This window comes from Bombina bombina, chromosome 2 (genome assembly GCF_027579735.1).
Source record: "Bombina bombina isolate aBomBom1 chromosome 2, aBomBom1.pri, whole genome shotgun sequence".
Classification (NCBI taxonomy): Eukaryota; Metazoa; Chordata; class Amphibia; order Anura; family Bombinatoridae; genus Bombina; species Bombina bombina.
The window spans coordinates 1,231,068,006-1,231,091,809 of record NC_069500.1 but is presented as its reverse complement, the minus strand read 5'-3'; the positions used below and the strand labels follow the sequence as shown (position 1 = coordinate 1,231,091,809).

Below are 23,804 nucleotides of genomic sequence, written 5' to 3'. Positions count from 1 at the left end.
AGAAAATATTTTAAACTCAGTGATTTCATTAGCTTTGTTCACTTTGTGTGCTTTGTTGCACCTTGTTAGGCTTAGGAGTATCAACACACTACTGGGAACTTGCTGAACAGGTGATCCAATGACGACGCAAATGTGTGCAGCCACAATTCACTAGCTAGCTCCCAGGAGTGCATTGCTGCTCCCAAGCATACCCAGGTATGCTTTTCAAGAGAACAGAGCAAATTTGATAATAGAAGTGAATTTGAAAGTTGTTTAAAATTGCATGTTCAATATAAATAATATTATAATTTTGATTTTACTGTATATTTAAGAGATGCCTAACTATTTTGCTATATTTATATTCATTCCAGCTATTACGTTGTATCTCACCTCATCCCTTTTTGTCTTATCCCCTCTTTGCCTTAGCTTACATAGTTTTCTTTCATGTAATTGTCAAGAGTCCATGAGCTAGTGATGTATGGGATATACAATCCTACCAGGAGGGGCAAAGTTTCCCAAACCTCAAAATGCCTATAAATACACCGCTCACCACACCCACAATTCAGTTTTACAAACTTTGCCTCCTATGGAGGTGGTGAAGTAAGTTTGTGCTAAGATTTCTACGTTGATATGCATTTTTGAAGCACGATTCCTCTGATTTCAGTGAATGTCAGAGGGATGTGAAGGGAGTATCACCTATTGAATGCAATGGTTTTCCTCACGGAATCTATTTCATAGGTTCTCTGTTATCGGTCGTAGAGATTCATCTCCTACCTCCCTTTTCAGATCGATGATATACTCTCATATTCCATTACCTCCATTACCTAATGATAACCGTTTTAGTACTGGTTTGGCTATCTGCTATATGTGGATGGGTGTCTTTTGGTAAGTATGTTTTTAATTACTTAAGACACTCTCAGCTATGGTTTGGCACTTTATGTATTTATATAAAGTTCGAAATATATGTGTTGTACTTCTATTTGCCATGATTCAGGTTTTCAGTATATTTCCTTTTTGCAGACTGTCAGTTTCATATCTGGGAAATGCTTTTTATGAAAATGTATTTCTTACCTGGGGTATGGTCTCTCTTTCAAATTGACTGTCTTTTAAATTCGCGGGCAGAATTAGGCTCGCAAGGGCGCAAAATGCTAAAGTTTATTGCGTCATTCTTGGCGCAAGATTTTTTGGTGCGAAGTTACGTTCGTTGACGCAAATTCGTAATTTCTGGCGTCTTAGTTGACGCCGAGTCCTTCACAAGGTTGCGTCATCTGTGACGCGAGTGTGTCATTTTCGGACGTTTTTGGCGCCAAAAAATATTTTTCTCTTTGTTGTGCGTCATACTTGCCGCCAAATATTTTCATTATTTAAGACCCCATTCCTTTTTGTCTCTTGCCTTTTTCTATGTTAGAGGGCTATGCTGTTTGCATTTTTTCCCATTCCTGAAACTGCCATATAAGAAAATTGATAATTTTGCTTTATATGTTGTTTTTTTCTTTTACATTTGCAAGATGTCTCAATCTGACCCTGTCTCAGAATTTACTGTTGGATCCCAGCTGCCTGATAACAGTTCTACCAAAGCTAAGTGCATTTGTTGTAAACTTGTGGAGATTATACCTCCAGCTGTGGTTTGTAATAGTTGTCATGATAAACTTTTACATGCAGAAAATGTATCCATCAGTAGCAGTTCATTACCTATTGCTGTTCCCTCAACATCTTATGCACAAGATATACCTGTAAATTTAAAAGAATTTATTTCTGATTCTATTCAGAAGGCTTTGTCTGCCATCCCGCCTTCTAATAAACGTAAAAGGTCTTTTAAAACTTCTCATAGAGTTGATGAAATTTCAAATGACTGGCAACATACTGATTTATCCTTCTCTGATGAGGACCTATCTGATTCAGAAGATCCTGCCTCAGATATTGACACTGACAAATCCTCTTATTTATTTAAAATGGAGTATATTGTTCTTTATTAAAAGAAGTGTTGATTGCATTAGATATGGAGGAAGCTAGTCCTCTTGATATTAAAACTATTAAACGTTTAAATTCTGTTTATAAACCTTCTGTGGTTATTCCAGAGGTTTTTCCAGTTCCTGATGCTCTTTCTGATATGATTTCTAAAGAAAGGAATAGGCCTGGTACTTCTTTTATTCCTTCTTCAAGTTTTAAAAAATTGTATCCTTTGCCAGCAGTTAGACTGGAGTTTTGGGAAAAGATCCCCAAAGTTGATGGGGCTATCTCTACTCTTGCTAAACGTACTACTATTCCTACGGAAGATAGTACTTCTTTTAAAGATCCTTTAGATAGGAAACTTGAATCTTATCTAAGGAAGGCTTATTTATATTCAGGTCATCTTCTTAGGCCTGCAATTTCTTTGGCTGATGTTGCAGCTGCTTCAACTTTTTGGTTGGAAACTTTAGCGCAACAAGTATCTGATCATGATTTGTCTAGCATTGTTGATTCAACATGCTAATAATTTCATTTGTGATGCCATTTTTGATATCATCAAAATTGATGTTAGATATATGTATTTACCTATTTTAGCTAGAAGAGCTTTGTGGCTCAAATCTTGGAATGCTGATATGACTTCTAAGTGTAGATTGCTTTCTCTTTCTTTCCAAGGTAATACATTATTTGGTTCTCAGTTGGATTCAATAATTTCAACTGTCGCTGGGGGGGAAGGGAGTTTTTTGCCTCAAGATAAAAAACCTAAAGGCAAATCTAAAGCTTCTAACTGTTTTCGTTCCTTTCGACATAATAAGGAACAGAAATCTAATCCTTCCCCAAAGGAATCTTCCCAATTGGAAGCCTTCCTCAAATTGGAATAAATCCAAGCCTTTTAAGAGATCAAAGCCAGCCCCCAAGCCTGCATGAAGGTGCGGCCCTCATTCCAGCTCAGCTGGTAGGGGGCAGATTAAAATTCTTCAAAGATGTTTGGATCAATTCCATCCAAAATCATTGGATTCAGAGTATTGTCTCTCAGGGTTACAGAATAGGATTCAGACCACCTGTGAAAAGATTTTTTCTCTCATGCATTCCAGCGAACCCAGTAAATGGTCAGGCTTTCCTGAAGTGTTTCAGACCTGGAGTTATCAGGGGTAATCCACCAGTTCCGATTCAGGAACAGGGCCTGAGGTTTTAGTCAAATCTATTCATTGTTCCAAAGTAAGAAAATTCATTCAGACCAGTTTTGGATCTAAAGATTTTGAATCGATATGTAAGAGTACCAACTTTCAAGATGGTGACTATAAGGACTATTCTGCCTTTTGTTCAGCAAGGGCATTATATATATGTCCACAATAGATTTACAGGATGCATATCTTCATATTCCGATTCATCCGGATCACTATCAGTTCCTGAGATTCTCTTTTCTAGACAAGCATTAACAATTTGTTGCTCTTCCTTTTGGCCTAGCAACAGCTCCAAGAATATTTTCAAAGGTTTTCGGTACCCTACTCTCTGTAATCATAGAGCAGGGTTTTGCGGTGTTTCCTTATTTGGACGATATCTTGGTACTCGCTCAGTCTTTATGTTCTGCAGAATCTCACATAAATCAACTAGTGTTGTTTCTTCAAAGACATGGTTGGAGGATCAATTTACCAAAAAGTTATTTGATTCCTCAGACAAGGGTAACCTTTTTAGGTTTCCAGATAGATTCAGTGTCCATGACTTAGTCTCTAACAGACAAGATACGTTTGAAATTCGTTGCAGCCTGTCGGAACCTTCAGTCTCAGTCATTCCCTTCAGTAGCTATGTGCATGGAAGTTTTAGGTCTCATGACTGCAGCATCGGACGCGATCCCCTTTGCTCGTTTTCACATGAGACCTCTTCAGCTTTGTATGCTGAACCAATGGTGCAGGGATAATAAAAGGATATCACAATTAATATCCTTAAATCCCAATGTTCGACTTTCTCTGACTTGGTGGTTAGATCACCATCGTATAATTTTAGGAGCCTCTTTTGTTCGTCCAACCTGGACTGTGATCACAACAGATGCGAGTCTTTCAGGTTGGGGAGCTGTTTGGGGATCTCTGGCAGCACAAGGGGTTTGGAAATCTCAAGAGGCGAGATTACCAATCAATATTTTGGAACTCCGTGCAATTCTCAGGGCTCTTCAGTTTTGACCTCTGTTGAAGAGAGAACCGTTCATTTGTTTTCAGACAGACAATATCACAACTGTGGCATATGTCAATCATCAGGGTGGGACTCAGTCCTCAAGCTATGAAAGAAGTATCTCAGATACTTGTTTGGGCGGAATCCAGCTCCTGTCTAATTTCTGCGGTTCATATCCCCGGTATAGACAATTGGGAAGCGGATTATCTCAGTCGTCAGACTTTACATCCGGGAGAATGGTCTCTCCACCCAGATGTGTTTTCTCAAATTGTTCAGATGTGGAGGCTTCCAGAAATAGATCTGATGGCTTCTCATCTAAAAAAGAAGCTTCCCAGGTACCTGTCCAGGGATCCTCGGGCGGAAGCAATGGATGCGTTGACACTTCCTTGGTGTTATCATCCAGCTTATATTTTTCCGCCTCTAGTTCTTCTTCCAAGAGTGATCTCCAAAATCATCATGGAGCAATCGTTTGTGCTGCTGGTGGCTCCAGTATTGCCTCACAGGTTTTGGTATGCGGATCTTGTTCGGATGTCCAGTTGCCAACTTTGGCCACTTCCATTAAGGCCAGACCTTCTATCTCAAGGTCTGTTTTTCCATCAGGATCTCAAATCATTAAATTTGAAGGTATAGAAATGCAACGCTTAGTCACAGTTTTGATAAAGGTTTGTCTGCAAGTTCCTTGAAAGGACAAATCTCTGCTCTTTCTGTTTTATTCCACAGGAAAATTGCTAAACTTCCTGATATTCATTGTTTTGTACAGGCTTTGGTTCGTATCAAGCCTGTCATTAAATCAATCTCTCCTCCTTGGAGTCTTAATTTGGTTTTGTAGGCTTTACAGGCTCCTCCGTTTGAGCTTATGCCTTCTTTGGACATTAAACTACTTTCTTGGTAAGTGTTGTTCCTTTTGGTCATCTCTTCTGCTAGAAGAGTTTCTGAATTATCTGCTCTCTCTTGTGAATCTCCTTTTCAACAACATTAATAGAGAAATTGTTGTCCCTTCTTTGTGTCCTAATCCTAAGAATTCTTTGGAGAGATCTTTGGATGTGGTGAGAGCTCTGAAATATTATGTTGAAGCCACTAAAGTTTTCAGGCAGACTTCTAGTCTATTTGTTATCTTTTCTGGTTCCAGGAAAGGTCAGAAGGCTTCTGCTGTTTCTTTAGCATCGTGGTTAAAGCTTTTGATTCATCAAGCTTATCTGGAGTCAGGTAGAGCCCCACCTCAGAGAATTACAGCTCATTCTACTAGAGCAGTTTCCACTTCTTGGGCTTTTAAAAATTAAGCTTCAGTTCATAAGATTTGCAAAGCAGCAACTTGGTCTTCTTTGCATACATTTACTAAATTCTACCATTTTGATGTGTTTGCTTCTTCGGAAGCAGTTTTTGGTAGGAAAGTTCTTCAGGCAGCTGTTTCAGTTTGATTCTGCTGCTTATGATTTAAGTTTTTCTTTTTATAGAATAAACTTATATTTGGGTTGTAGATTTATTCTTTTCAGCGAAATGGCTGTTTTTATTTTGTCCCTCCCTCTCTAGTGACTCTTGCGTGGAGTTCCACATCTTGGGTATTGCTGTCCCATACGTCACTAGCTCATGGACTCCAATTACATGAAAGAAAACATAATTTATGTAATAACTTACCTGATAAATTCATTTCTTTCATATTGGCAAGAGTCCATGAAGTCCACCCTTTTTTTATGGTGGTTATGATTTTTTTGTATAAAGCACAATTTTTTCCAAATTCCTTTGTTGATGCTTTTTACTCCTTTCTTTATCACCCCACTTCTTGGCTATTTGTTAAACTGAATTGTGTGTGTGGTGAGGAGTGTATTTATAGGCATTTTGAGGTTTGGGAAACTTTGCCCCTCCTGGTAGGATTGTATATCCCATACGTCACTAGCTCATGGACTCTTGCCAATATAAAAGAAATTAATTTATCACGTAAGTTCTTACATAAATTATGTTTTTTGTCAGACCCTCTCCTTTCTCATGCCCTTTACCTCTGTCTCCTCCCGTCTGAGCATTACTTAGTTCTGTCCATTACATTAAAAAAGAGTTAATACTAGTGGTGATTTGAGGGGTGATCAACGTCGACAATCATGGTGCCAGATAGCATAATTTCTCTGCTCACTATACAAACTGTTTGACAGGGTAATGGAAAAAGCTGAGGAGAAAATATCACCTGAAAGCCCTATATAAAAAAGAAAGTATTTAACCTCAAATTTTCTTCAGCTCACATGAGTTAGTGCTCTGGGAACAGTTATTCTTCAGCTACTGTGAGGTGCATGATTAAAATAAAACATCCAATCCACTTAATCAGTGCTGATGTCACAGTTTGCTTTACTGTAATCTCATGAGATTTGACTGAAATATCACGTGATTTCATATTTCACATCCTAAAACTCAGACGGGAGAATAGCAAGACTGTGCCTGCACATGCCAGATGCACGCCTTCTTCTACGTCCTGGGACTAGCATCCTGATTGGCTGCTTAAAATTAAATTCTCTTTATAATTTTACTCAAGTAGTGAATTTGCCTATTTTATGTTAACCTATTTGCAAACCTGAAACAGTAATAACTTATATGGAATATTGCTTTTTTTTTTTTTTTTTACAGATGTTTGTGAACCTTTTGTTCTGGTACCAGTTCTTCTGTGGTTTCTCTGGCACAGCAATGATGGACTTTTGGATGTTAATTCTGTTCAATTTAGTCTTTACTTCTGTGCCACCTATCATATATGGTATTCTAGACAAAGATGTTTCTGCAGAGACCCTCACAGACCTGCCAGAACTTTACAAATCTGGGCAAATATCACAGGTGGGAATTGAGCTACCAAACATACAATGCTAACGGTGGACAGATGTTTGTGACCTTTTTTTGTAATTGTGCTTATCTTAAGTTTGTCTTCCGTTCTTCAAATACAATCTGTCATAGTTTGTTTTACAGGTTTAATGACCCTAATTCACTTTAGTAAATGCAAGATTGTATGTTTATATAAACATTTGCTGTTGGCAAAAGAATCATATTTCTGGAGTACACATTTATGTTTTTGAAAAACAGTTGTAGTAAGTTGACTGGTTTTATATTTGGAAATATTTAAAAAATAAAATAAATATGTTGCATGTGTAGAGTGTTCAATCTCTATGCTATGGAAGACTTTTACCTGTGAACTATTTAACTTTGTCTGATATTTTGTGGTTAAAAACATCAGTTTGTCTTGCTTTGCATCTGTTGAAGTAACTCAAATCCATAGTTTGGGAATATGGCTAAAAAGATTTCCATCCATGCGTTGGCAAGAAAAAAAGCCATCACACAAAAATCAATATTTTGCCTTATCAGAGAAGCCAAGTATTATTATTATTATCAGGTATTTGTAGAGCGCGAACAGATTCTGCAGCAGTATACAGGACAATGATCACTTTGATAGGACTACAGAAGTCAGTGACTGTATCAAAAGCTCTGCATAAAACTTGGCAGTAGAAGTGGCAACAATTAACCCATTACCAAAAGAGCATAATCTGAAAATGCTTCTGGAGATTGTGAAAAAGTATCAGAATGTGAAGTAGGAACATGTTTTCTGTTGAAATTAAGACCAAGATAGAACTTTCAGACAACCCAAAGCACTAAGATTGCTCTTTTCTCAAGACACGTAATTACATTGCAGTATGTTGGGGTCATCATCATGCTCTGGTGGTGATTCTCATCAGTAGGGGCTGAATAACATTCAATATAGGAAAATGCTTCAGTTGACTAAAAGACTGAAGCTTGGGTGAAAATGTACCTTATAGCAGGACAATTGTTTCAGTCGAGTGAGGTGTTTTTGGAGTGCACCATAAACAATAAAATTAATTTCCTTTAGAGGTCCAGTAATGAATCTTAATCTCATTGAGACTCTGTGGAAATATTATAAATTGTGGTCCAGAATGGGCATCTAACTAAAACAAAAAACATCTAACAAGAATCACTCTGACACTGTACAAAGTTAGTACAGACTAACTCCAAAAATCTATGTCTGGTAAATGAATACTTACACAGGCTACATATATCAGTTTTATTTTTGATCAACATGCTTAATGTGTTGCAGAAGGTAGTCGTGCATAGTGCCCCTTTAAATTACTTTAAAGGGGCATTTAAGAGTTTGTGTTTTTGATATTTATGTGACCTATTGAATTGTAAGGTTGAGTTCATAAACTTTTTTTTGGATATATCAAATATATTTGTTTCATTTAATAAGGTATTTTTTCTCACTGAAAATAAAAGTAATCTATCTACTATATTTTTAATTATTCCCATAGAAGTACCATCCATTTGCTTGCATTCTGTTTGTAATGTTTATAAACTCATGATGACATCCATGTAATCTTTCTTGCAATAATGTCTGTTTTTACTTTTATAGGAATACCGGAGTTCAAATTTTTGGGTCACCATACTGGATGCGTTTTACCAAAGCCTGGCATGTTTCTTCATTCCATACTTTGTAAGTAGTTTAAATTCTGTAGTTACCTGATTCACTTCTAGTGTTTTTTTTTTTTTTGGTTTTTTTTTTTACTCTTCATGCAGTGGCATTATAGATTAAATGTATTACTGATTTCATCATTGTTTTTTTCCCTCTCACACATTTATAGAACCATATCTGTAGTATTTGAGTATATGACCTCTGGATACTGAAGTTGGTTGAAATGTCTCCCTGAAGTATTAGGGGTTGGGTTCCCATCTTCATATTTCCTCCCCCCGTTCCTGCTTGTAATTTAGCTTCTACATTTTTATATTAATGTTCGCTAAATCAACTCTAGTATAACTTTTTACTAGATCTTGGATAACTCCTGAAGCACTCATCAGCTTTTAGAATAGTTCCCTTTTAAGAAGACAGAGACCTAGGGCTCCAACATTTTTAAGGCTGTGTAAAATATCTTAATATCCTGTCTTTTTGTTCTGTAATCATGACAGCCATGTTTGTTACTTATATGCTGGGGTATTATGCAATTTATTTATTTTTGTAGGAACTGCAGTTTGTCTTCCCACTTTGTGTAATTTGGAGGTGGTAAAGTTGTCAAATATGTCGCAGTGTTCTTCAACAGCTAATTGAATTAAATAACACTGTGAAATATTTGACAATTTTACCTCCTTGTGGTGAGACACTTCTACACTGAGATTAGTGCAATTAGTTAAGTTTATAGATGCAATATTATCAGATTTACATTGTCTTAAATGTTTAATCTGCAATGTGCTACAATTACATGAGTGTATATGATTGATTATGGGGCATTCATTTAAATGACAGATTATATTTGACACAACATTTAATAAAGTTGCTGGGGGACGACAACGGAGATGGCCAAATGTCAGAAATGCTCTTTAGCCAACTCTCCTCATACAAGCAATAATATTGGGTATATGCAATTAAAACAGACATAAAATAAGTTAAGGAGCACCAAATTGAGCTGTCAGCCCACACCATTACTTTACTGTGAATGCTGTCTCAGAGAATAACGTTCCCCCAGAACAAAAAAATGGCTCATCTGGTGCAACTGCGCCCACCACATCGGAGCAGACAGCTGTTGTCGTGGTTTGGCCGGATGGACTTCTCTACCATACTGGCGCTTCCTTTCGCACCACGCCAGAGGCTTGCAGCCTACACATTGTAAGGCACTACTATCGGAGAAGTAAGCAATACAGCACATAACAGATATTATTTTTATTTTATTTTTTTTTTTGTCTCCTTGACAACACCATATTTAATTTTTTACTCAGAAGACATAAGACACAGAAATGTGAGTTATGTCAGAAAGGGTATGCTTCTATACACTGTAACACACGTGTGAGATTGAAGTTGAATTATAAAATATACCTTTTATTAATAATAGTTAAAAAAGACAGCAATATTTTTGTGTTTTGCTGTTCTCACATAGAGTTAAAAACACATCTCCATTACGTCCATATTTATGGTTTGTGATTTTACCAGTTGGATATACCTATGAGAGCTATAGGTTTATATGGGGTATTTAGTTGGTTATAATTGTTTGCTCTGGTACAATTTGTAGCCTTATATTTGGCTTATCAGAGAATTAAATTTTTCCAACTAAGTATATTTAACAGGTTTGGTATTCCTGTGTATTGCCTACAGTTCTAATGTATTAGTCTTCAAAAAAGGATAGCCTTATAGTGACTTTCAATGTTGATATAACTTTTGTGGTTATCAAAGTGGATGGTAGTGTCTATTTCCTTATACTTAGTTGTGTGCTTCATGTGGTGTTTGTGCACTTTATTCAGAGCAGCATATTTTTACTGCTTATCAAGTTAGAAACTAATTAGCGCTATTTCATAGCTTAATATTAGACTTCCAGTGACCAATACTTAGATTAAAGAACGGAGCTTCCAATATACCATAAATCAAGATTATATCATAATACCACTTAATTGTAACAAGTTACTTTGTTAGTTCAACATGTACTTGTTTTCATTGCAACTCTATATGCTCCGGTTTCGCTTAATAGAGTAAAAGCAGCGCTGCTGACATTGATACAAAACTTTGTATTGATACAATTATAGATTGCAGGTATTTTATTGTTTATATAATTATAAATTACAGATATTTTTCTGTTTATATATGTCAGTAAATAACAAAAACCGGCTTTCTACTTCAAGCTTCTTAGTTCAGCTTACTATTTTGCTGTTTGCTCGCAATGAGCCTTTGTATCAATGAGAGGTTGATTTTATTTGTATGATTTTAGTTGTAGTATATATCTGCTTTATGGCTGCGATAAGTAACCAGAGGGAGCCAATAATGCTCTCACTGTAGCTTAATTTTATATTTTGTACAGTTCTACGTTTTTGAACTTGTTCAAATTTTCTTGTAAGCGGTATTGCTTTAAATAAGTAACCTAAGAAGTATCCGTTCAGATCACTGTGTTAACAGAAGATCAAATAATGTTGCTTATAATATTGCTTAACTTGACAATTCTATTAATAGTTACTGTATTGTAACAGTTTACATACTTTAGCGTTTACTGCTTAGATTATACTGGCTTGCTGTCTTAACGTATCACCACAATTATCCGAGTTTAACTAAATGGCACTTCTGTGCCTTGGCTAGTCTAAACCACAACACTTGGAGTTACTGCAGTTATATATATTTTGCTTAAGATTATTAACTATTAAAGACCACCAACTGTTTGTTAATAACTACTTTGTTTTTAAGACATATAGGAGAGCAAAGTTAAAATAAGGAAACCCCTTAGATTCCTGAATGAGGTTCTATTCATAAAACCATGATTTTTTTTCCCCCTCCCACAGCCGGTGGGGGACGGGGGGCGAGACCCTAAGTAGCATCCTGAAGCTACAATAAATAGTCTTAAATGCCTCATCTATCCATATAAAAATAAAAACACACAGCACCTGATAGGAAGCCACTGTTAATTATATTAGTAGGGGTTTGGCAGCCGCACAGCGACATAACACGTATATTTTCATGAATGATACCAAATACTGTATCTCTTTAGCAATCAGTCCGATACTACCTTTCCTAATCCACTGCTAGTATACTAAAGTCCTTTATGAGCTAAGAATTCACTTGACTTGGCTTTAGACTTATGCAGAATAAGAACTGTGTTTTGGTGTCCGGTGAGTTGGGGGGTGACATTACACCTCAATTTCACTTAAAAGCTACATTGTGATTATGATAGTATTCAGAGCTTCCACATATGTTTATACTCACCTCTGTGGGTTCCTTTAAATATCTTACAACTTTTGCTATTTCGATGGACACATGTGGATCTTTCTGTTCATGTTGCCTAGCCCTAATAGCACTATAATTTCTCCAACATAGGTGTGTCCGGTCCACGGCGTCATCCTTACTTGTGGGATATTCTCCTCCCCAACAGGAAATGGCAAAGAGCCCAGCAAAGCTGGTCACATGATCCCTCCTAGGCTCCGCCTACCCCAGTCATTCTCTTTGCCGTTGTACAGGCAACATCTCCACGGAGATGGCTTAGAGTTTTTTAGTGTTTAACTGTAGTTTTTATTATTCAATCAAGAGTTTGTTATTTTGAAATAGTGCTGGTATGTACTATTTACTCAGAAACAGAAAAGAGATGAAGATTTCTGTTTGTATGAGGAAAATGATTTTAGCAACCGTAACTAAAATCCATGGCTGTTCCACACAGGACTGTTGAGAGCTACTAACTTCAGTTGGGGGAACAGTATGCAGTCTCTTGCTGCTTGAGGTATGACACATTCTAACAAGACGATGTAATGCTGGAAGCTGTCATTTTCCCTATGGGATCCGGTAAGCCATGTTTATTACGATCATAAATAAGGGCTTCACAAGGGCTTATTAAGACTGTAGACTTTTCTGGGCTAAATCGATTCATTATTAACACATATTTAGCCTTGAGGAATCATTTTATCTGGGTATTTTGATATAAGAATATCGGCAGGCACTGTATTAGACACCTTATTACTTAGGGACTTTCCCAAAGCATAAGCAGAGCCTCATTTTCGCGCCGGTGTGGCGCACTTGTTTTTGAGAGGCATGGCATGCAGTCGCATGTGTGAGGAGCTCTGATACTTAGAAAAGACTTTCTGAAGGCGTCATTTGGTATCGTATTCCCCTTTGGGCTTGGTTGGGTCTCAGCAAAGCAGATACCAGGGACTGTAAAGGGGTTAAAGTTTAAAACGGCTCCGGTTCCGTTATTTTAAGGGTTAAAGCTTCCAAATTTGGTGTGCAATACTTTTAAGGCTTTAAGACACTGTGGTGAAAATTTGGTGAATTTTGTACAATTCCTTCATGTTTTTTCGCAATTGCAGTAATAAAGTGTGTTCACTTTAAAATTTAAAGTGACAGTAACGGTTTTATTTTAAAACGTTTTTGTACTTTGTTATCAAGTTTATGCCTGTTTAACATGTCTGAACTACCAGATAGACTGTGTTCTGAATGTGGGGAAGCCAGAATTCCTATTCATTTAAATAAATGTGATTTATGTGATAATGACAATGATGCCCAAGATGATTCCTCAAGTGAGGGGAGTAAGCATGGTACTGCATCATTCCCTCCTTCGTCTACACGAGTCTTGCCCACTCAGGAGGCCCCTAGTACATCTAGCGCGCCAATACTCCTTACTATGCAACAATTAACGGCTGTAATGGATAATTCTGTCAAAAACATTTTAGCCCAAATGAACACTTGTCAGCGTAAGCGCGGCTGCTCTGTTTTAGATACTGAAGAGCATGGCAACGCTGATACTAATATCTCTGAAGGGCCCCTAACCCAGTCTGATGGGGCCAGGGAGGTTTTGTCTGAGGGAGAAATTACTGATTCAGGGAACATTTCTCAACAGGCTGAACCTGATGTGATTGCATTTAAATTTAAGTTGGAACATCTCCGCATTCTGCTTAAGGAGGTATTATCCACTCTGGATGATTGTGACAAGTTGGTCATCCCAGAGCAGCTATGTAAAATGGACAAGTTCCTAGAGGTGCCGGGGCTCCCAGAAGCTTTTCCTATACCCAAGCGGGTGGCGGACATTGTTAATAAAGAATGGGAAAGGCCCGGTATTCCTTTCGTCCCTCCCCCCATATTTAAAAAATTGTTTCCTTTGGTCGACCCCAGAAAGGACTTATGGCAGACAGTCCCCAAGGTCGAGGGAGCGGTTTCCACTTTAAACAAACGCACCACTATACCCATAGAGGATAGTTGTGCTTTCAAAGATCCTATGGATAAAAAATTAGAAGGTTTGCTTAAAAAGATGTTTGTTCAGCAGGGTTACCTTCTACAACCAATTGCATGCATTGTCCCTGTCGCTACAGCCGCATGTTTCTGGTTCGATGAGCTGATAAAGGCGGTCGATAGTGATTCTCCTCCTTATGAGGAGATTATGGACAGAATCAATGCTCTCAAATTGGCTAATTCTTTCACCCTAGACGCCACTTTGCAATTGGCTAGGTTAGCGGCTAAGAATTCTGGGTTTGCTATTGTGGCGCGCAGAGCGCTTTGGTTGAAATCTTGGTCGGCTGATGCGTCTTCCAAGAACAAGCTACTTAACATTCCTTTCAAGGGGAAAACGCTGTTTGGCCCTGACTTGAAAGAGATTATCTCTGATATCACTGGGGGTAAGGGCCACGCCCTTCCTCAGGATCGGCCTTTCAAGGCAAAAAATAAACCTAATTTTCGTCCCTTTCGTAGAAACGGACCAGCCCGAGGTGCTACGTCCTCTAAGCAAGAGGGTAATACTTCTCAAGCCAAGCCAGCTTGGAGACCAATGCAAGGCTGGAACAAGGGAAAGCAGGCCAAGAAACCTGCCACTGCTACCAAGACTGCATGAAATGTTGGCCCCCGATCCGGGACCGGATCTGGTGGGGGGCAGACTCTCTCTCTTCGCTCAGGCTTGGGCAAGAGATGTTCTGGATCCTTGGGCGCTAGAAATAGTCTCCCAAGGTTATCTTCTGGAATTCAAGGGACTTCCCCCAAGGGGGAGGTTCCACAGGTCTCAGTTGTCTTCAGACCACATAAAAAGACAGGCATTCTTACATTGTGTAGAAGACCTGTTAAAAATGGGAGTGATTCATCCTGTTCCATTAAGAGAACAAGGGATGGGGTTCTACTCCAATCTGTTCATAGTTCCCAAAAAAGAGGGAACGTTCAGACCAATCTTAGATCTCAAGATCTTAAACAAGTTTCTCAAGGTTCCATCGTTCAAGATGGAAACCATTCGAACTATTCTTCCTTCCATCCAGGAAGGTCAATTCATGACCACGGTGGATTTAAAGGATGCGTATCTACATATTCCTATCCACAAGGAACATCATCGGTTCCTAAGGTTCGCATTCCTGGACAAGCATTACCAGTTCGTGGCGCTTCCTTTCGGATTAGCCACTGCTCCAAGGATTTTCACAAAGGTACTAGGGTCCCTTCTAGCTGTGCTAAGACCAAGGGGCATTGCTGTAGTACCTTACTTGGACGACATTCTGATTCAAGCGTCGTCCCTTCCTCAAGCAAAGGCTCACACGGACATCGTCCTGGCCTTTCTCAGATCTCACGGATGGAAAGTGAACGTGGAAAAGAGTTCTCTATCTCCGTCAACAAGGGTTCCCTTCTTGGGAACAATAATAGACTCCTTAGAAATGAGGATATTTCTGACAGAGGCCAGAAAAACAAAGCTTCTAGACTCTTGTCGGATACTTCATTCCGTTCCTCTTCCTTCCATAGCTCAGTGCATGGAAGTGATCGGGTTGATGGTAGCGGCTATGGACATAGTTCCTTTTGCGCGCATTCATCTAAGACCATTACAACTGTGCATGCTCAGTCAGTGGAATGGGGATTATACAGACTTGTCTCCGAAGATACAAGTAAATCAGAGGACCAGAGACTCACTCCGTTGGTGGCTGTCCCTGGACAACCTGTCACGAGGGATGACATTCCGCAGACCAGAGTGGGTCATTGTCACGACCGACGCCAGTCTGATGGGCTGGGGCGCGGTCTGGGGATCCCTGAAAGCTCAGGGTCTTTGGTCTCGGGAAGAATCTCTTCTACCGATAAATATTCTGGAACTGAGAGCGATATTCAATGCTCTCAAGGCTTGGCCTCAGCTAGCGAGGGCCAAGTTCATACGGTTTCAATCAGACAACATGACAACTGTTGCGTACATCAACCATCAGGGGGGAACAAGGAGTTCCCTAGCGATGGAAGAAGTGACCAAAATCATTCTATGGGCGGAGTCTCACTCCTGCCACCTGTCCGCTATCCACATCCCAGGAGTGGAAAATTGGGAAGCGGATTTTCTGAGTCGTCAGACATTGCATCCGGGGGAGTGGGAACTCCATCCGGAAATCTTTGCCCAAGTCACTCAGCTGTGGGGCATTCCAGACATGGATCTGATGGCCTCTCGTCAGAACTTCAAAGTTCCTTGCTACGGGTCCAGATCCAGGGATCCCAAGGCGGCTCTAGTGGATGCACTAGTAGCACCTTGGACCTTCAAACTAGCTTATGTGTTCCCGCCGTTCCCTCTCATCCCCAGGCTGGTAGCCAGGATCAATCAGGAGAGGGCGTCGGTGATCTTGATAGCTCCTGCGTGGCCACGCAGGACTTGGTATGCAGATCTGGTGAATATGTCATCGGCTCCACCTTGGAAGCTACCTTTGAGACGAGACCTTCTTGTTCAGGGTCCGTTCGAACATCCGAACCTGGTTTCACTCCAGCTGACTGCTTGGAGATTGAACGCTTGATCTTATCGAAGCGAGGGTTCTCAGATTCTGTTATCGATACTCTTGTTCAGGCCAGAAAGCCTGTAACTAGAAAGATTTACCACAAAATTTGGAAAAAATATATCTGTTGGTGTGAATCTAAAGGATTCCCTTGGGACAAGGTTAAGATTCCTAAGATTCTATCCTTCCTTCAAGAAGGATTGGAAAAAGGATTATCTGCAAGTTCCCTGAAGGGACAGATTTCTGCCTTGTCTGTGTTACTTCACAAAAAGCTGGCAGCTGTGCCAGATGTTCAAGCCTTTGTTCAGGCTCTGGTTAGAATTAAGCCTGTTTACAAACCTTTGACTCCTCCTTGGAGTCTCAATTTAGTTCTTTCAGTTCTTCAGGGGGTTCCGTTTGAACCCTTACATTCCGTTGATATTAAGTTATTATCTTGGAAAGTTTTGTTTTTAGTTGCAATCTCTTCTGCTAGAAGAGTTTCAGAATTATCTGCTCTGCAGTGTTCTCCTCCTTATCTGGTGTTCCATGCAGATAAGGTGGTTTTACGTACTAAACCTGGTTTTCTTCCAAAAGTTGTTTCTAACAAAAACATTAACCAGGAGATTATCGTACCTTCTCTGTGTCCGAAACCAGTTTCAAAGAAGGAACGTTTGTTGCACAATTTGGATGTTGTTCGCGCTCTAAAATTCTATTTAGATGCTACAAAGGATTTTAGACAAACGTCTTCCTTGTTTGTTGTTTATTCTGGTAAAAGGAGAGGTCAAAAAGCAACTTCTACCTCTCTCTCTTTTTGGATTAAAAGCATCATCAGATTGGCTTACGAGACTGCCGGACGGCAGCCTCCCGAAAGAATCACAGCTCATTCCACTAGGGCTGTGGCTTCCACATGGGCCTTCAAGAACGAGGCTTCTGTTGATCAGATATGTAGGGCAGCGACTTGGTCTTCACTGCACACTTTTACCAAATTTTACAAGTTTGATACTTTTGCTTCTTCTGAGGCTATTTTTGGGAGAAAGGTTTTGCAAGCCGTGGTGCCTTCCATTTAGGTGACCTGATTTGCTCCCTCCCTTCATCCGTGTCCTAAAGCTTTGGTATTGGTTCCCACAAGTAAGGATGACGCCGTGGACCGGACACACCTATGTTGGAGAAAACAGAATTTATGTTTACCTGATAAATTACTTTCTCCAACGGTGTGTCCGGTCCACGGCCCGCCCTGGTTTTTTTAATCAGGTCTGATAATTTATTTTCTTTAACTACAGTCACCACGGTACCATATGGTTTCTCCTATGCAAATATTCCTCCTTAACGTCGGTCGAATGACTGGGGTAGGCGGAGCCTAGGAGGGATCATGTGACCAGCTTTGCTGGGCTCTTTGCCATTTCCTGTTGGGGAGGAGAATATCCCACAAGTAAGGATGACGCCGTGGACCGGACACACCGTTGGAGAAAGTAATTTATCAGGTAAACATAAATTCTGTTTTCACTCTCACTTCACCCCCCCCCCATATTTTATATTCTGATATCACACCTATATATACACACCTATATATAACATTATTTATCATTTACTTTACATTGTTTTAAGAGGTGTGTATCTGTAGACAATTTCCATTTTACTACTACCACTAGGTTATAGCAGTGTTTACCCGCTGAATATTCTATATGTTTTCATACTACAATCATTTGCTAGGGGCCACAGGTGGACCCACCCTGATAAATATATAATTTTTGTAATAAAAATAATAAAAATAGAGTAATAATGTTTCCTATATCAGTTGGTTCTCGTGTAACCATCGAACTATCCACTGTAAAATGCTATTATCTATATGGTATAAAATGAGATTCTCAAATTATTGTTAACTATGTAATGTACAACTATCTCCTGTTGATATATGTGACTTAACTGTCAATTTTGCTCCCACTGTGAAGGCACAACTTTCATTGTTTATATATATTACTTGTTATGTTATTTTACTGATGTTCATGTACCAAGAATCCCAATAAAAGATTAAAAAAAAAAATCAGGGTCTTTGAACTCAGGAGGATTCTTCTCTTCCAATAAGCATTACAGAATTGCGAGCAATTTTCATTGCATTCAGCCTGACCTCAACTAGCTTTGGTCCCCCTTGGGCAACATTTCCTCGGTGGCATACATCTACCAGGGAGGAATTCTGACTTCTTAAGCAATAAAGGAGGTAACCCACATTATCCAGTGGGCTGAATCTCATGTTTGTCTCCTATCTGCCATTTATATTCCAGGGGTGGATTTCTGGAAAATAGATTTCTGAGCAGACAGACTTTTCATCCCGGGGAGTGGGTTCTCCATCCGGAGGTATTCTCCATATCATCTCTCAGGTGGGGGTCCGGAGTAGGATCTGAATGCGTTGTATCAAAAAGCCAAACTTCCTAAGTATGGGCCGAGATCTAGAGGTCCTCTAGCCAATCTGATCGCTACGCTAGCGGTTCCTTGGATCTTCGGTTGAGCATTCCTGTTTTTTCCATGTGCTCTCCTTCTGAGATTTATTGTTCATATCAATCTGAAGAGAGCGTCTCTAATTCTAATAGTTCCTGCATAGCCTCGCAGGATCTGGTTCTCGGATCTGGTGAAAATGTCATCTTTTCCACCTTGGAGGTTTCCTCTGAGGAAGGACCTTCTACTTCAGGGTCCCTTCCTTCTCCTAAATCTGGATTCTCTGAAGTTGTCGGTTTGGAGATTAGATGCCTAGTTTTGACTAGGCGTGGCCTTTCTGAGAAGGTCTTTGAGACTGTACTTCAGGCTCGTAAGCTGGTTACTCGTAGGATTTACCATATGGTATGGCGTTTATACCTTTATTGGTGTGAATTGAAGGGTTTCTCTTGGAGCAGGGTAAGGGTACCAAGAATTTTGTCTTTCTTCAGGGGGACCTGGAGAAACGTTTGTCAGTCAGCACTCTGAAGGGTCAGATTTTTGCACTGTCTATTCCTTTGTTCAAACGTCAGGCAGATCTTCTGGATGTTCACTGTTTGTTCAGGCCTTGGTCAGAATCAGGCCTGCATTTAATCCAGTTGCTTCTCCTTGGAGCCTTACGCTTGTTCTTGAAGTTTTTGCAGCAGGCTCTGTTTGAGACTATGCGTTCGATCAATATCAAGTTGTTATCTTGGAAAGTTTTGGGTTTTTTCTGCTCGCAGAGTCTCCGAGCTTTCGGCTCTGCAGTGTGATTCTTTTATCTTTATTTTTCATGCGGATAAGGCGGTCCTTCATACTAAGCTGGAATTTCTCCTAAGGTAGTGTCGGATCGCTATATCAATCAGGAAATTGTTTTTCTTCCTTTTTGTGTCACTTTCCTTCTTCTCAGAAAGAATGTTGGTTACTGGATGTTTTGCGTTCTCTAACAGATTTTCTTCCAAGCAACTAAGATTTTAGGCAATCTTCTGCTTTGTTTCGTTGTCTCTAGTAGAGTAAGTGTCAGAAGGCCTCTTCTAGTATTTTTCTCTCTGGTTGAGAAGTGTTCCTTGAGACAGCTGGTCAACAACCTCCTGGGTGAACTATGGCTTTTTTACTGGAGCTGTCTCTTCTTCCTGGGCTTTCAATAATGAAGCTTCTGTGGAGCAAATCTGCAAGGGGGGGGGCGGAGCCAACAGCACATGAGAATGGTCGCACTTTTCTAGTGCTCCAGCTATTACCATTTTTCTAAATTGATCTAAGGTGCTTCTTCCAGCAAATTATACCCTCTGAGTATGATGGGATGCATGACAAACTTCTACTTAACATTGGGCGCATAGTATAATACGAGGCTAATGCAGCTACTCTAAGTTAAAACTGGAGGCCTTTTCTGACACTGAGCGGGCAGCGGCCATTTCTCTTACCGCATGGTGAGGAAACTACTCTATACATATTGGCCTACACACTCCTGTATGAACTGAGATCCTCCTTGATATTATCTTACCCTTCTACATCTATGATGGAGGACACGTATTGGATCTTAGCCGAATTGGGTAAACTCCTACAGTCTTATGAGCCCATATTTGCGGCAACTCTGAACAGAGCCCTAGAACCTGCCGATCTCAGCGGCCTACAACAAGAGGTTTACCTAAGCCCAGCCGACTACAATAGCAAAACCGGTGATGCTTTGGGACCTCAGCATCTAATGCATACCTCAGAAACCCTAATGAAGACGGCCGAATACGCGACTTCACAAGAGATTGAACGGCCGAGTAAAGGGACTGTGTCAAGCAACGTCACTGCGGCAAATCATCCCGGAGACAGCGCTCCTCAAAACTCGCATAGGCTAGGTGGAAGGAGTCCACAAATATCCCCAAAGCCTAAAGCAACTACTGACATTGAAGGTCGGCTGCCCTATCGTTGCGGGTCTAGTGAAGCTGGGGCTAAAAGCTTAGTTCCAAAATCCAGCGCCTCCTCGCACGGTCCCCTCTTTACTTACCTGCCATTGCTTATGAGAACCCAGACATCTAGGACCCGATGTCCCAGAGCCGGAGTGGGCTAAACGTAACTCTGCTTTAAATATAGCTGCAGGTAATCGAACTATAGGTTACTGTGCAATAAGTGTGACAGACTGGCAGTGAACTGAACTTTTCACACTACATAACAGATCTCTGTCTCACCTCACAAAGCTGCTAGATCTCAGTTACATATGAAGGTGTTAAAGCCTGAAATCAGTCTGAACATAACTAGGCATCTATGTGGAAATTATATGTTAAAACATAGACTTTAGTGGCATCTGCATCTCTCACTAATATCTATACACGTCTGTATGTTCATATGTTAGATGAATGTATCTTACCACCTTTTTTTTTTTTTTTTTATTATTATTATTTTTCATATATAGTTAACTTTTATCCATCTGTTGATGTAATGTTTGAGACAATACTCCCCAGGAGAATGTATATTAGAGCTATACTGTTATACGCCACCTTTAATAGGCCTATATTAGCTGCATTGCACAAGTTCTGCCACTTTTTATGAGGAACTATGTATGTAGCACATAAAAAGGGTACATGCTCATTATACCTCTATGTTTCTAGTAACCTGATTATATGCCTATATAGCAATGTTATATGTTGAGATCATGTAAGATCTTGGTTTGTTCTAAGGATAGATAACACTTATTTTTGAATTAGCATATAGCACTATCTGTCTTGTTTGTAACATTTCGCACAGTGAAGATAGACCTTTATTGATACAGGTTCATGGTTCAGATAGTTTGTTTTCCAGCCAGATGCCTTGTGCTCCCAATGTTACTCACAGTGCTCCTGTACTTACTATATATTCAAGCTCTTAGTTAGCATGCATATGTTTCATTTGTATACGTTGTGTGCCCTAATTCTGTGCAAACCTGTTTTTCATATTATACTCTGCATATGGTTAATTGAATTCCCTCACTGTACTGGCTCCCTAGGCGCATAACTAACTATTTAGTTGGCAAATGTAAAGCTGTATTATAACCGCCCTCGTATTGCCCTGACGCACCCTATCTGACTTACATGCAGAGCACCCATATCATCTATTGCCAGATAGTCATAAGACCTTACTGTATATCCCATTGATATTGTCTCTGACTTCGCTATGATAAATAGAGATTACTGTGTTATTCCCTTTGACATGGTTACCTAGTATATACATCTCTAGATGTTCTCCTGCCGATGGGCATAGGGCCCGTGCCCAGGCGACAGGATGCATACCTATTCTTTGGTTTTTCTAAAAGTTTATGAGACTGTGGTTATTATTTAATGTGCCTGCCTTCTTAATATACCCTAAGGGATAACTAGTTAGAGCAGAAGTCAACTTTACAGCCTTATATAAGCACATTAAAATACTAGTCAGGTTCCTTAATGCAGGCTGGCCCTGTACCACCTACAGCTAAAATGGTCCCCCGTGAGTCTCCCTATATAGACTAACAGTCTAGCAACATTTCAACATTAGTATTTAGAGGCATCATACCATAATTGTCCTTGCCCCTGACTACTAGCATAGAACTTAGTATTATCCTTGAACATAAGCTGTTTCTCATACTATATCTAAATAACAACCTCCCCCCCCCCAATTATGCCTAATATACCTCCTTGATCTGGAGGTCGAATTAAGCGGTTAATCTTGCATATACCGCATCCTAAAAAATTTTATTTCATAAGCTATAACTATACATTACCTGTTGTTCCCATTGTGAAATATACTATAACCCTGACTACTATATATGTATATCTATATTATAAACTAATCTAAGATTACAGGTCATGCAGGGACCGTTACAGTAACTTAAATTCCCCTCTCTAGAATGTATTACACGTTTTTCAAAGCACAATAGTTGCCTTTAATATCAGGTGAGGGAACAGACTTTGTTCAGCCCATGTTAAAAAGAAAAAGAGGTTTCAGCATTCTGTATAGCATATATTATAATGCGAATCTTGTATATCTATAATGTAATCATTGAATTGTATTGTACCATCTTCAGTTTGACTTATGACATGTTACTCAAAATAAGCTGTAATGTTTCGCATAACCTCAATAAAAAAAAAAAAAAAAATCTGCAAGGGGGCCACAAGGTCCTCATTAGATACCTTTCCAAATCTACATTTTGATACTTTTGCCTCAGCTGAGGCTTCTTTTGGGAGAAAAGTTCTTCAAGCAGTGGTGCCTTCTGTTTATGTCCACCTGTTTTGTTCTCCCTCCCTTTCATTCTGTGTCCTGTAGCTTGGGTATTGGTTCCCACTAGTAATTGGAATGACATTGTGGACTCTCCATGCCATAGGAAAGAAAACAAAATTTATGCTTACCTGATAAATGTATTTATTTCCGAGCATGGAGAATCCACGACCCGCCCTTATTTAAATTTAAGACGGGGGGTTTTGTGTACAAACCTCTTAGGCACCTCTATACCCTTGTGTTATCTTTTTTTTTTTTTTTTTTTCGTTTCCTTTGGCCGAATGACTTGGGGTTATGGGTAAGGGAAGTGACACTTAACAACTCTGCTGGGTTGCTCTTTGCCTCCTCCTGCTGGCCAGGAGTTTAATTCCCACTAGTAATTGGAATGAAATTGTGGACTCTCCATGCCCGGAAATAAATAAATTTATCAGGTTGTTTTTGCAAATTGTTATGCTCCTGAGATTACATACCTGCTTTTCAACAAAGGATATCAAGATACATTTTTATTGTATTTTTTTTTTTGCTTATTTTAATTGTACACGCTAACTGAAGCATGAAAGAAAATTTTAGTTTTCATATTCCTTTAAACTGTGGCTACATGTCTGTGCTTAGAGACGCATTCAAATTTACCCCTTAATGTTTTTTTTTTTTTAAGGTTTTTTCGATTTACTTTATTATTATTATTATTATTATTATCAGTTCTTTTATGTTTTAATGCTGCAAGTTTTCCTGCTCAGGTATAATTTGTTTTATTTTTTATAGACCTACCTGGGCTCAGACATAGACATCTATTCGTTTGGAAACTTTGTAATTACAGCATCCCTATTTGTGGTTTTGCTACACCTTCTTATTGAAAGTAAAAGCACGGTGAGTAAATAGAA

General features: G+C 39.4%; 1 protein-coding gene across 1 annotated transcript in view; it reads left to right on the top strand.

Annotated features, from left to right (window-relative positions):
- Positions 1-23,804, top strand: part of ATP10D (ATPase phospholipid transporting 10D (putative)) — a 452,340-nt gene that overhangs the window by 415,454 nt on the left and 13,082 nt on the right. Inside the window, exons 19-21 of the mRNA XM_053703992.1 lie at positions 6,703-6,903; positions 8,483-8,563; positions 23,686-23,790. Of these exons, the coding sequence (XP_053559967.1) occupies positions 6,703-6,903; positions 8,483-8,563; positions 23,686-23,790 (387 nt within the window). The remainder of the gene's footprint in view (positions 1-6,702; positions 6,904-8,482; positions 8,564-23,685; positions 23,791-23,804) is intronic.